The 14,753-nt window shown below is 37.3% G+C and overlaps 1 protein-coding gene across 1 annotated transcript in view; it reads left to right on the top strand.

Moving 5' to 3' along the window:
• Positions 1 to 14,753, top strand: part of LOC137915389 (dual specificity calcium/calmodulin-dependent 3',5'-cyclic nucleotide phosphodiesterase 1A-like) — a 54,100-nt gene that overhangs the window by 24,837 nt on the left and 14,510 nt on the right. Inside the window, exons 6-10 of the mRNA XM_068758727.1 lie at positions 10,869 to 10,982; positions 12,102 to 12,284; positions 13,139 to 13,205; positions 13,357 to 13,473; positions 13,668 to 13,808. Of these exons, the coding sequence (XP_068614828.1) occupies positions 10,869 to 10,982; positions 12,102 to 12,284; positions 13,139 to 13,205; positions 13,357 to 13,473; positions 13,668 to 13,808 (622 nt within the window). The remainder of the gene's footprint in view (positions 1 to 10,868; positions 10,983 to 12,101; positions 12,285 to 13,138; positions 13,206 to 13,356; positions 13,474 to 13,667; positions 13,809 to 14,753) is intronic.

Raw genomic sequence — 14,753 nt, 5'->3', positions numbered from 1 at the left:
ATGTAGTTGTGTGTGTGTATGTGAGTGTGTCTGAAGATAATGACAGCTGCTGTATGTGCCCTCTTCTATTTCCCTTTATTTCTCCGGGTCTGCTCCTGCTTGTGTTTAAGAACTAAGCAGAATGGTCTCTAAATGTGGAGTCATTAAACGTATCTGCCCCCTTCTGACACGATCGAGGCCATTCAGCCAGAGGAGAGTATTCGTGACCCAGCTTTTTTCCTGTGTTGGTACCCACATCCATTGTGGATCATTACGTCTGGATTACTCCTGTAATAATCTATGATTCAGAGCATTATGTGCTGTCTGTTATTACGTTGGTGTTCTGGCTTAGAGTCAAACAGATAATCCAATTGAAAGAGCTAGTTTATCTCCCTCTGGTATTTCATTGAATTATCTGACTGACCTCATCTCAATGACCTGTTTGTGTGTGTGTGGCTGTCACCTTCACCATTGTTTTGCTTCAGGGATGTGACTATCTTTACAGTAATTACCCATCTCCCTTTCTGGCCTTCTGGGTTTTTAAATCGCGCTCCCACGTGAGGTTGTGCAAATGCGTAAGTCACACATGAAAGGTCGACCCAAAGTCAGGCATGGACAGATGTCCCCACTGTCGTGGATGTTGTTGTTGCTTTTTCTGCATTTTACATCCCGTTAAAGCTGCTATATGCACTCAGAAAAGCTGTCATGTGTTATTTTTGCTGATTTTAGATTTGTGTATTAAAATGTTTCCTTCTCTGCCGATTAACAAAATAACAAAATTATTCGTCAGAATTTTGTCTTTTGTTTTTTTTAGCTTTTTTTCCTACTTAAAAATGTATTGTCTTTCTGCTGTCTTGATGGCTGGATTTATTTTTCATTCGTAAAGAGTCAGATTGCAATCAGATTTTTGATCTGGCCATCAGAGGTCATAAATATGACAAACATTTCCTAAATCTCTTCTGGATTTGTCTGTATAGAAGATATTTTAAATGACAGATGTAAATGTGGCTTGAATTTTACTAAGAATTATTTAAATCAGTATAAAAATATAATATATGGTTTTGTTTTCATTGTTTATCTAACCTAACCCCACTCTAATCCTAAAACTGTAGAGTAAAAACACATGTGGAATACACAGGGAGATTTGTGAGATGAGCTTGGCCTTCCAGTATCAAACATATTTGAAACATTTCTTTCTTTCTTTTGAGGCAAGGCATAAGAAATCTCCAAATAATTCAGTAATGACAGGTTTGCAGCAAAACATAGTTGTCACATGCTGATTATGACCCTTGAGAGTTCCTCTATGAAACCAAAACATTCCTTCAGGACATTCAGATGCTCAGTAGAAACAATGAGATTCTTTTACAACAATGAGACACCCTCAGAATTTACTCCTCAGAGGCCAATGTGTTCTGCAGAAACATTCATAAAGTTATGAAGTCATCAACCAAACCAGACATTAAAAAAAACTGCTAAAGACCAACTTTTTAATTTGTTTTAAATGTTTGCTGAAATGGTTCACATTAACTAAAACATACTTGAAGATAAATATAAATGAACCCAGGAAATCAGCATAAAAATGTGAGGAAGAGGCGACACTGTTCCAGGTCATGGACACAAATAGGTTTTCACCTGCAGTAATTTTGCCAACACTTTTCTTTGGCAAATGTTCTTCATCAAGTAACAGTACTGTTACTAATCTGCTTGCTGTATGATTTGTTTGATGTACACAAGTGATGCTATTTCTTACTTCTTACTTTTGCTATTTTACTGTTCATCTGAGAGTTTTATTTTTTATTTTCATATTTTAATCACACCTCCAGATGGATCATTTTCATCATTCATTATTTCATCATCTTTTTGGACTGAAAAATGGGATTCAATTTCACGTAATCTGTAATCAGATGAAGAAATTACTTAAAATTGTAATGCATTCAATTTGAAATTTGATTCTTTTATTAAATGTATCAATGAATGCCATCTATTAATGATGCAGTTGTGTGAGTCTACGTGGATATTTCCTGTGTGGCTTAATGAGACAGAGCCTTTTTAATTTCTAGTCTGCATGAGTCATCTAGCAAGGGAATTCAGTGACCTTTGAAAATTTGGTTTCATCGTATTAGATGGTTTTAAGCAAATTACTGGCATTTAATGATGTTGTTATGGAGTGGAAACATGGTGGAGAACTGAATAATGCAGCATAGGAGTGGCCAGGAGACAGATCTTGCTACAGAATATTAGAATTTTTAATCATTAATTCAATTATTGAAGAAACTAATTTTAGCTTTGCTTACAAAAACTTATGTTACATGTCACCATTTATATGCCTCTGCCAGAGAAGAAATGCAGTTACCATACTTATATTGATAAGGGTTTGGTCTCTCAAAAGCCAGAGAACAACATTTATTCAGTTTTCACATATTTTGTAGGAGTATTAAAGGTGTGTATCATAATAATTTTCTTATTTATCCAATTTGTTTTTTAATGATGTTATGTAATTTTGCTATTATTCTGTTAGAATAGAGGTTACAGTCTATCTACATCATTTATTATTTTGTAATTGGTATTACTATTTTAAGTAGTAGTCGTGGGTATCAGCAGCTGTCGGGTGAAACAGAGGTCATTCGTTTATTGAAAGGACGTTGATTTGATTCCCAGCCTCTGCAGTCTACATATTCCATCAGTGTTTGATTGATTGGTTGATTGGTTGAGTAAATGGTTATCGTCCATGATGAGGTGGTGCCTTGTATTGTAGCCTCTGTGTGTGAATGAATAAATGCTTGCTTATGTCATACTGTGTGTTCAGTCTGACTAGAAAGGTGTTACATAAGTAAGGTCAGTTACCAGTTTCATTGCATTAATTCAATACAAGTAATTTGATTATGCACTACTTACTTACTGTAAATAGATAACAGTAATTTACTAATAATGTAGTGACAAAACTGTAACCAATATTTTGTTGTTTATACTACAGGAATAATGAATGAATTATATATTTATTTCAAGTAATGTACTAAAGTACAGAAATAGACTGTGAAAAATAATCTTTGCAGTTAGCTGCCGCTTATAAATTTACTGTGAACACTCTCACAATGTGGACTCAAAGTGGATAGAAGGGAATTCAGTTCCACTTTAAACTGTATAGCAGTCATAATGTTAGCATACCAGGATCAGCATTTGATGAATGAACAGCTATTTGTTGTCATGGGCTGACTACATTGTGCTGAAGTATAGGATTATGTTAGGAAAGGTTTCGTTCAGCCTCACCAAACCAATAAATCATCCTCAAATATGATCAATTTATCAATTAATTCAAATGCCCAAGAATGAGAAAGAGATTCTGATATTTTAGTGGCAGTGAATGTTGTAAATGTAACCTTTAAACAATACTACTTGGGCTAAATAATAAGATATTGTTATGTTTTTCAGTTTGCATCAAAGTCCATTTGTCTACTTAATATCTAGGAGCTGTAAACAAAGTGACCCCTAAAATATAGTACTTTGTCGCTATTGTTAGGCAACACACACAATCTGACAGCAAAGAGATTACTTGATAACACTCATTTCCACATACAGTTTCCCCTCATCTAGCCATGGAATGCATTATTTAATCTCTCAGATTACAAAACTCCTGCACCACTGTGCACTAGGGATTATGTTCCAGCATCAACACATGTCATGTGAAACATCATTTGAAAAAAAATACCCAGCCTAGTATTGAAGGTGTGGTCACTGGAGAGAAATCAAGGATTGGATTTGTCTGTGAGATTAGAGATTGCACTGGTGTTTATTCATTTTTTCTTTTTTTCTCTTTTTTTTTGGGTGGGGGTCAGTCTTAACGCTTACAGCTTTCAGAAACACTTAGTAAATTAAATCACAGACACTTGTGACATATTGAGTGCATGCCGACACATATGGTAAGAGGACAAGATGCCACGTTGTATATTTGTATAGTGAAAAACTCTAGAGAGAGAAATATGTTCTGTAAGTGTATATGTTTTATAATTTCCACATGTGAAATGTTGGAGTGGCAGTCATTGCTCAATGAGGTCTGACTGTTGCCGATCGCCATCGAGCGTTTGATAAAACTTCTTCACTGTTGCTAATCATCTATAACAGGAGCACATTATGTAAATACTCTTCAGCATTCCCAGCTTTTTATGCAGATATGAATTATATGTTTCATCACTGTGGCAATTGTACATAATGCACTGTCTGGGACTGCTTTAAAAGCTCTTGTTTCTTTGAAGATACAAGAATGTGCCAAATGCATTTTTTTCATTTTTCTGTTTGTTCTCAAAGTGTTGACTCTCCAACAACCTTGTCTTCTGAATGCAGAGCTGTTTTGGAAGTGAGAGTGGTGGTCGTCATAAAGATTAACCCCCCAAAAATAAAAAATGATGTGTGAAGCAAAGTGAATTATTTATAATGGTCTAAAACAAGCAACCATATGAACGTGAGTTAAAAAATGGCAGCTGTGGGTCAGTATTCATTTTCTTATGTATGAAACACAAGGTTCTTGATAACGGCCCTCAAAATAAGGTTCTCACAAATACCGTTTTGAAATTCATGTTACCTTTTCATCAGGAAAGGTAACATGTACACACCATAAATTAGCACAAATACTCTTTGTAAATTTACAATATGAAATAGCATCACTTGTGTATTAGTATGGACTGAAGGGCATTTTTATCGAAATTCATTGCACCAAAAATAATTGTGTGTCTTGCAACACAGAACCAAAAAGACTGTTGTTCTGTGATTTCAAAATACTTTTTTGCTGCAGACTTCAAAAACATTCCCTTGTCCCTAGTGTGCTCTAACATGAGAGGCGGACAATCCAGTTAGCCATTAGCGAGTCCATTAAATCCTTAATTATACCATCTTTCAGTTGCATCTAAAGTGTGGTGGGCTTGCATTTGTGCCACAAGTTCATTTGCTTTTCTTTGACCTCTCTCTCACTGCCCATTTGATCTTTTCTGCTGGAGTCATAATGGTATTAATTGGCCATGTCATGCATGTTTGATGACTAGTTCTATTCTCTGTGATTATGACATAGAACTTACTGGAATTTAAAATTAATTATTAAATTAAACATTGGTACCTCCTGAATGTGGCTCTTTTTTAATCAACATTACAATTATTTGTAATTTATGTATGTATTTATTGACTTAATATCACTACAATATCCACCTATAGCAAGTAAAGCATGATTATTGCTTCATGGTATGATCTAAAACTCTTGACACTTAATGTTAATAGTGATATTGTCTTATCAAAAAGGACTTGGAACATAAGACATGCTGTTACATGTTAGTCAACAGTCATTCTCTCCTGCTGCACTGTAAATGTATGTATTTTTTATACATACTTTCCTGTGATGTGTTTTTGAGGCAGATCTTTTATTCAGTTAAGTTCCTACAGCCTTAGTCAGCTGTCAGACCTTTCTGGCTGTGCTCCAGTGAGTATTTCCCATTTAATGTTTGTAATATGTTGTTATTTATATGTTGGGTTCAAAGTTGTCTGGTAATATTGATATTAATAAAATATGATGTGATATAAATGCCACTGTTTGAGAAACCAATGTATACATGTACTGTATACAATACCATGAAATGATGAGCATTTAAAATTCTGTTTTGAGTCAAATACTTAAATTACGTATGTAGATTTATAGATAGGTTTAGTTTCCTGCAAACGAAAAAGAACTTCCCTTTGGTATAAAGTTTGGTATCTAACCGGACGTGTACAAGCAGCAACATGTACTGTATATAATATATGGGTGAGATATGTAGAGTATGAACAGTGGAATGATAAGATATAGATGTATATACTGTAGGAGTGTATTAAGTAAGAAAGTCAAGAGGCTGGTTAATCTTCTCGACTAAGGATGTATACATTTAATGTTGCTTTATTAAACATGGAATTTGGAAATACAGTTTAAGAGTTAAACGGGTTGATAAAAGACCATATGGCAGATAAATGCTCGCCCTTATGAAATCACAACTTGACTGGTGATAAATTAAACACGCACCCTCTGCTGCTGCCAAATGGTCCGTTCTCATTGAGTCATTTTGTGCAGGCGAGAATTTATTGAAGCCAGTTTTCTTATATCTTTATGACCACACCACAGTGACCGTGATTGAATCAAATGTGTGTGTATATGTGCAATAATCCTGCTTCCAGTGCACTGTAATATATTTGTTAATGTTAAATGGCTCACATTGTTAATATATTATGTGAGAAAGACACTGAAAAATTATCGTGCATTCATTTTCACATGCAAATACTGTACTCATGCACATATATGTATGTGTTTTTTTTTCTCCATAAAAGTCCTGGTGAAGCTTGGACCAAGAGCTCAAAAGCAAGACAACAGCATTTTATTTTATTTTTGTAGTACATGCAACGGGCTATTAAGAGTGGTGCCATATAGTTAGACGTATCCGGCTGGCACCATTATTCCATTCAAGGAAAACGGTATTCTGTGGAGTCTAACATAACACATTGATAACAACTTTGGTTCACAGACATAAAAATAAAAACAGATGAATTCAAGGCAATAGGCTAATCAGGTAAATATAAAGACAGGGAAAACTCAGGGATCATGTCGATCCTGGTGCATTCCCAGTTTGAGTCAGTGGTGTGTGTAATCATGACATTGCACTACCATCGCTACATTGACGAAACAATGTGTAAAAACATATTACAGCATCTAATTATACATTGTCTGTAAAATCTGCAGTAGTATTTTGTTTATGGGATATTCAATCACTGCCTTGTACAATATGAAGTACGGATCTTGATGGAAAGATTATTATTATTATTATTATTATTTATTTTGGGTTCACGGTGTTATTGAAGATTTCTTTTACTTCTGCCTTTGGATTTGATTGGCAGACTTTGACACGAGTGGGCTGCATTCAGCCAAGCGATGATAATTTTTAAGGTTTCTTCTGTCCTTCCATTCACGTCACTTCTGTCACTTGCAATCACCCACGGGAAAGGCGTTGTTTAGAATAGAACATTTTGAAGGAGTAACCAAGTTTTTCTGAGTGCAGCTCGATTGACTTTAACAATATATGTCATTTTAAATTAGCAGCACCAGCAAGCTTCCGTCTGAGTCTGTGAGCTATTCCCCTCCGTAACTGAAAGGGTACCAACACTCGCTGTGAGAGTCACATTAATATTTATATACATATACAGTTCAGACATTTAGCTCAAGCGCCGCTGCAAACAGAATGAAAGAAGAGAGTGGAGTTTGAAGGCATTTTTAACAAGCATCTAAATACCAAAAATGTATCTGAATCCAAATCCTGTGTTTAATGGTTTAATTTGTTCGGTCATAAGCGTTGCCAAAAGTAGCACTTTTCCTCCAAAGTAATACAGTGTGGATTTATTAAAAATATATACTGCTGACAATTTATGCTTGTAATTTGAGATATAAATGTTGATTGTTGAACTGAAAAACGCAAAAACTACAGTACCGGTAAGTCAAATGGAAAGCTTTTATCGTTCTTTGAAATGTCTTTGCTTCTTTTCTGTTGATGAAGATTCTTGAAACTCTTGACAGAGTGGCTAAAGCCTTTTATTCAAAAGGTATCATTTGCTTGAAACCCCTTTTCTGTGTGCTGATTTCTTTCAATAATGTGATTTACTAAAATAGAAAAGGCTTTAATTCAACTAAGAATTCTAAATCAGTTTAGAGTCATTTTATACTACTACTACTACTACTACTACTACTACTATTAACTTTCATCCCTAAAATTTATCCAGCATCATAAAATGTTTAGTTTGACAAACATATTTAATCTACAAAGATATTCACATAGGACCAAATGAAGCACCAAGTATAAAGACGTAAGTAGCTCATGTGAAGCAAAAATTATTTCCTGCTGGAAAATCCTGCTACAGAAATCGTGAAAAATATCCTCATCCACTTCGTGGCCTTCACAGACCCACTTTAATCAGGACAGACGTCATTTTGAGTGAATGAATAACGGTTATATTGCCTTGCGCCCAATAAAATAGGAAGTATGGGTCTTTGCTGATGCGGCCACATCGTGACATCATCATATTTATGAGGGGGAGCTGAGGCAGTGAGTAGAACAGAGGGAAAAAAACATGGAGGAGGCCACATTAGTGATGGTACAATGAAGAAAAAGGCTTAATATCTAGAGAAGACGAAGAGTGGACTGTGTGTGCAACATGTCTGTACGTGAATGTTAATGTTAATGCTCAAGCGCTGCATTGTGCAGCTCTAGTGAATCTAATCGTCGAAATCGTGTCCCTGATTCCACTCAGCATCCTTCAGCATGTACAGCTATAATCAGAAATGTCCGTGGAGACATCGAACATGTTGCTACACTTTGATTTTTCACGACATGACAGGCTGAGTGTACATGTCTGGATTTGTTTTCTGTTTTGGGGGTTGATGGATGGATTCCAACACCTTGATCTAAGAGCTCTGGCACGTCAACCTTTACTCAGCGACCCCACCTCGGCTGCAGCCGTCAGCAAAATATCAAGCTGTCAGGCAAGACACATGACAAAGTAAATCCATGAAACATAGATCAAAGATCCTGAACTCAATACATAGAGCTTCTCAAATTATTATTATTATTTATTTTGGGCTCACGGTGTTATTGAAGATTGCAGCTTCAATAGTCTCTCCCTCTTACCTTTACAGATGACAAAGGTGAGAGATTGACACAAATTTAAGTGCTGGCTTGCGCTTTTAGTTTGACCTAATTTTGGTTTCCTATTCATGATATCAGCTGAAACAAATGTGTTTGCTTTACTGAAAACAGGAATATTCATGCAAGAAAGAAAATGTTGAAATGGATTTCTCTGCTTTAAGGTTTATTGTGCAGCATAGAGGCAAGAACAATAAATCTGTTGTTGAAGGAAAGAGCGAAGCCTTCTGCAGTTTTTGTGCCAGAGTTTGGCAGGATGAATCACACCATTTAGGCAGCTCTGGTCGGTTGAATTATTTTTGGCGAGGCGGTGTTTATGACGGGATTATTTAAATATTTCAATTAATCTCTCTCAACCATTTGAATTGGCAGTATATTTGTTGCAATGTAGTTTGTGGCACTAGTTGTGATGTCTTGCCATCTGTTGCTTTTCTCGTCATGAGAAACATTTTTGCCAAATGAGTATGCCAAAGTTTGCTGAGTGTGTTTTTGTGCCGCCGCCTTGACTGGTTTAGGTTTGCAATTCTTTCACATTCATATTCTTTGTGATGCTTTTGTTGAGTGATGATGAAATGATTTATTTGCAGATCTGTTTTTAATGGTGAAATGTCAAATTTGGCAGATCCACCGGGCAACTCCCACCTTTTCATAGTCAACATGACTTTTGTAAAATCGAGAATGGTGCACGTTTTACATCTAAAGCGGAATGCTTTGCTCCTGGGATCAGATTTGCAAGCGGTAAGGTGCTTCAAATATTCTCAAGTAAACTGGGACGACACTACAAGACCCTGAAACAACATCAAAAGCCATCGATGGCATGATAGGAGACAGAGGTTTGCTGCTGTGACAGTTCCATCTTTTGCAGTGTTCCCCTGCATGGACTTATCTTTCCCTGTCAGTTCCACACTGTTTTTAGAGGAATGGAAAACTGGACTTTGGATGTCACGTTCTGTCAAAGGGAGGACATTTGTCAAAATGTGACAATGTAATGCACAAATCAGCCTTAAAACAATGTTTCTTTTGTTTGGTTGAAGACTGCAGCTATACAAACGACACATCTGACCATTTTGATTAACATATTTTCGTTATAAAAGTTTCATTTTAAACAAACAAAATAATATATTTTTCTTAAAAAAAAAAAAAGAACTTCCAAGAGACAATCATTTCTCTCATTCAAACAAGTACTTTCCAAATAAAGCATAGCATGCTAGGAAGAAAATAAAATCAATGCAACAATGCCACAAATAGGAGGCGCTGTGTTAAAGGTGTTGGGGAATTTTTTCCCCCTTTTTCTTATGCATTAGCAGGGAAGCTCACTGGCACACAGATGTTCTTAATAACCATCATTACTGCCTACCGATGCACATGCACAGTGATTCTACAGTTGAAGATTACTGTTCATCTATTTACTTCCCTATGCTTCCTAAAATAGCTTGCAGTGGCTTAAAAGAGAGATTTTGGCATGCGAAGCAGCTGTTGTTTTAGTTCATGGGGTTAAGGGGCGTTTTAGACCTACAGTAGTGCTGCGGATCAGTCTCTGTAAGTATGCCCTAATTATCTTTTGCACAGTCCTACATATGGTACTAGTTCAGTCATCAACAGGTGGCAGCAATATGCAAATGTTTTTAAATGTTCTGTTAAATCGGCCAAGAAGACTGCACCACTAGTCAATGTGAATGCTAATAATGTTGGACTAAAAGAATTGCAATTAAACAAGGTTGGCATTTATTAGATTACATACATTCACTAAAGCAAAATAAGATGCATGTCAGTCTAACTGCACAATATGTAAAATGTAAAGGCATTTATATTGTGAGGTAAGGTAAAAAAAAAAAAAAAAAACATCTGCTCAAGATATTTTAAATATAACTTGTCTTTCAAAAGCAGCATTTCCCTTATACTTTGCCTGTGGAACGTGGTCAGTTTGTACTATTATGGGATTGAAGAGGTGTGCAAATCAAGAACGGATCTTGAGCGTATTGGGAAAGTTGTATTTCATTCACTCACTATTACTGTTTCACATTGTGATTTATGCCAATATGCCGGATTTGTCTTTCAAAAGAAGAAAAAAAGAAGGTTGTGCAGCAGGAACCAACGGCAAATGAATCCAATGTCAGTTACAATTAATTCATCATGTCCAGTGGGCCGAGGAGTAATCTCATTTGTTAAATGACTGTTGAATCTCTGTTTTAGATTAAGATGTCTGGTGAAGCAGCTGGAGAGAGGAGAGGCTTCCCTCACTGACCTCAAGAAAAACCTTGAGTATGCAGCATCGGTGCTGGAATCTGTTTACATTGAGGAGACAAGGTAAGAAGATGGTTGGCTATTACAGCGGAAGAGAATACATATTGACATGATATGATTCATTGATTCAAATCAACAGCATTGCACACACAATTGCAGCCATTGTGAAATGGATGACTGTCAGTACAGGAATTAGCCCTTTCTATAGTTATTATTTTAATATTTGCCATTTCGTCTCTGAATACTCTTGATGTCACTGTTATAATGAAATTGATATTTAACTTGGACATGGTGTATTTCAAAAAGAGCTAGAAGGATTGATTTAAAACCCTTTTTAGTGAGGCTTAGCCACATCAAAAAAGATTTCAGCACCTCCGAATATAATAATTCGAAACTATTATTATCATTTTGAAATCATTTTAGCCCTAACCCTAATTATTTCTCTCATTGCTAGCGGACAAGTCACTAAATCTAACTAAAAGCTAAAATTATATCAGAAAATGATGATTTTAATAATTATATTATGATTTTCTGACATCTTTACTGAATTCTTTACTGCAAAGTTCAACAAAAGCCACAGAACGATTGTTCTCATGTTGATAATAATACTGCATGATTGAAATTAGGGTGTAGCCTATAGAAGGTGGAAGCATGACAGTAGTTAAGTGCAGGTCCACAATTCCAGACAAACTCAGGCTTATGGAATTATATAAGACTCTAGTCATCTCGATCCCACCAGATTAAGGCCAACGATGGCATGACCATTCCAGGATGGAGGATCCAGTGCTGAATCCTTGTTGTGCTGCGATTATCAGTGTGATGTGAATGCGTTTGCCATAAGAGCATGTATTCAGTTCAGGGAGCGGAGACAAACAGGCTTTGCTCTTGATCCCCTGTACATGTCAACACAACAATTTAGCTGTGGGAAATTATGTCACACAATTGGAATCAAATCTCCATGGTGTTTCAGCAGTCCTGAGATGTTTGATGTTGCATAAGAGCTGATATTATTTGATGGACTGCACTGGGATTTGAGTTTGATCTCCTGTTAAAGCAGGGCCCTGATAAACTCTTTCATGTTTCAGCCTTTAGTCTGTGCATTCATCTGCCCTCTCATCCTTTGTTTCTTTTGGATGTGTTTCTGTACTTTACCTTGTCTGTCTCCCTTCTGCCGTCTTTTAGACGTCTGGTGGACACTGAGGATGAGCTCAGTGACATCCAATCAGAGTCGGTGCCCTCAGAGGTGCGGGATTGGCTTGCCTCCACCTTCACCCGCCAGATGGGCCTGATGCTGCGACGTAGTGAAGAGAAACCTCGTTTCCGCAGCATTGTTCACGCTGTCCAGGCTGGGATATTTGTAGAGAGGTAAACGTGTGCACAGAGACACACTGCTAAATAATAATTAGTGCTAAAATAATTTATATGGATTGTAACCTCTGTTGCTGCCGTGAAGTTCTGTCTCATCGGTCCGCTCCCACCAGTGTAGCTCAGAGCCTCTTAAAGCAATGATATCAATGTTGAGCTTGGGCATTACAAATACACAGCTGTTCCCTTCTTGCACATCTCGGTGGAGTTTCTGCTCATATCTTGTACATTTTGGCCATTTTTGCAAAGCGAAATTATTTCATGTCTTGAATTCTGATTCGCTGATCCACCAGGCAGCGGTTTTGATGTGTTCATTCTACTGTGAACATGACTTGGTGTGCAATGTGGCATGCTCCATCAAAATTTAAATCTGTTGGAAACATGTGTGCATCCTCTGCACAGTGACTCACTCACCTGGTTCCTCCACACATCATCACAACCTCGGCAAGCTTGGCTAAGCACAATGATTCAGAGAGTTGTAGACAGCTCTCTCAATGAGTGCTTTATCACAAACTTCATGCAACATGCATTTGTTCGAGCCAGTAAGCCTAAATCATGTAAGACATAATCTTTCCTAAGATGATTTCACAGAGGGTATTTATGTTTTCAGGCATTTACAATGAAACACTGAGGAATGCCAGATTAGAAATAGATATGAAGACACTTGAATCCAACAAACCAATAAATTACTTGTTTATTATTTTGGAAAAAAAAAGTCCTATTCTGACTAAATGGGCAATTTAACATTAAATTACATTTAAAGAAACTATTATAAGATGCGTGCTCTTGAAAAAATGTAATTTTGATGCATATTGAGCGTATTGCAGGATACTTTTTTTATCTTATCCTAACAGGATGTACAGACGTACCTCCAATATGGTTGGACTCAGCTACCCGCCTTCGGTCATATCCGTGCTTAAGGTATTAATTTGTACACACGCATCCGTGCAGAAGCCCAGATAAGTCATAACAACTGTATACATCTATTCACGTACTAAAATCAAGACGATGCACATTGAGCTGTTTATAAGAACATGTTTTGTTAAATTTGAAATTCTTCTTCCCAATACAGAATGTTGACAAGTGGTCGTTTGACGTGTTCGCGCTGAACGAAGCCAGCAGCGATCATGCGCTCAAATTCATATTCTACGAGTTGCTCACAAGATACGACCTGATTAACCGTTTCAAGGTAAATCCACCAGGACATGACATAACTACAGTCATTTCACTATCATCTGCTTGTCATCGCAACTAAAACTATTCCATATAACCTTCGGGGGTTCCCAAAGCCTGATGTGACAAAAGTGACTGCTCTTTTTTTTTTTACTGTCGGCCCTCTCTTTTCAGCTCTCAGTCATGTGCTGCTGTTTTATCTGCCGACAGATCCCGATCTCTGCTGTGGTGTCATTCATAGAGGCTCTAGAAGTGGGATACGGCAAACACAAAAATCCCTATCACAACCTGATGCACGCGGCTGATGTCACACAGACTGTACATTACCTGCTGCTCAAGACTGGCATGGTGGTGAGTCGGATCAGATGGAAACCTGCGAGCTAGAAACCTTCACAAACCAGTCACGTGTGCGTGTGTTGCTAGGGAAGCTTAGTCTTGGTGATGCTATCCACATGGTATTCAGAGCGTCTCCGTCAGCTGCTATATGCCAGCCTAATTACAGCTTTCCTGACATGCAGCTGCTAAATATGGCTTTTTTCCCCTTACAAAATCCAAAAGCGACTCTCCTGAAAAAAGCCCCTTTTCTGAGAGTAATTTTGAGAATATCAACCCACGATTTTAAGACTATCTGACAGAATGTGGCTGATTAATTGTTATTGTCTCAACATTTTAAATATCTTCCTATACTCTTTGTATGTTTCATTTTGCTGTTGTTCTTTTTCCATCTGGTAGCCTATATTTCATTCATCCCGAGCAGAGTAACCTCCGGGCATTTCAGATGCTGATTTTATAAAAACACACAAAAAAACAAAGCTGACCCCCTCCCCACAACCAGCCGGCCCCTCCTGCCTCCAGTGTTTTTATTTAATCACCTTAATAAGACGGCTGCGACAGCTGTCATCGAGGCGCGTTTCTTTGGGCAGTGCCTTGCTTAGTAAAAAATAATACTTTTAGAACCACAGGCTCTTGGGAGAGCAGGAGTAATGCATCTATCTTATTGTTGGCCCTCCAGCTTCCATCAGCAATCAACAGGTTATTCATAAAGTTGGCTCCATGAGGAAATACACTCAGGGATGGATCGGCCAGCCTGCTGCCACCCATGCACCCGCCCCTCCCTTTCCCCATGTTCTTAATGGATTCCCCACCCCCGTTGTTGAGTAGTCACCACTATCGACTCGGCTTCCAGAACTAAATCCTCACTGTGTGCTTGTGGGTGCACTCACATGTCAGAGGAAAATGACCAACTCCTTGATATGAAAATGTAGCAAGCATTGGAAAATAATTCATGGACTTCCA

Source organism: Brachionichthys hirsutus, unplaced genomic scaffold, assembly GCF_040956055.1.
Source record: "Brachionichthys hirsutus isolate HB-005 unplaced genomic scaffold, CSIRO-AGI_Bhir_v1 contig_274, whole genome shotgun sequence".
In the NCBI taxonomy this organism is placed as follows: Eukaryota; Metazoa; Chordata; class Actinopteri; order Lophiiformes; family Brachionichthyidae; genus Brachionichthys; species Brachionichthys hirsutus.
Note: the sequence above shows the minus strand (reverse complement) of the source record. Positions and strands in the feature narration are given on the sequence as shown.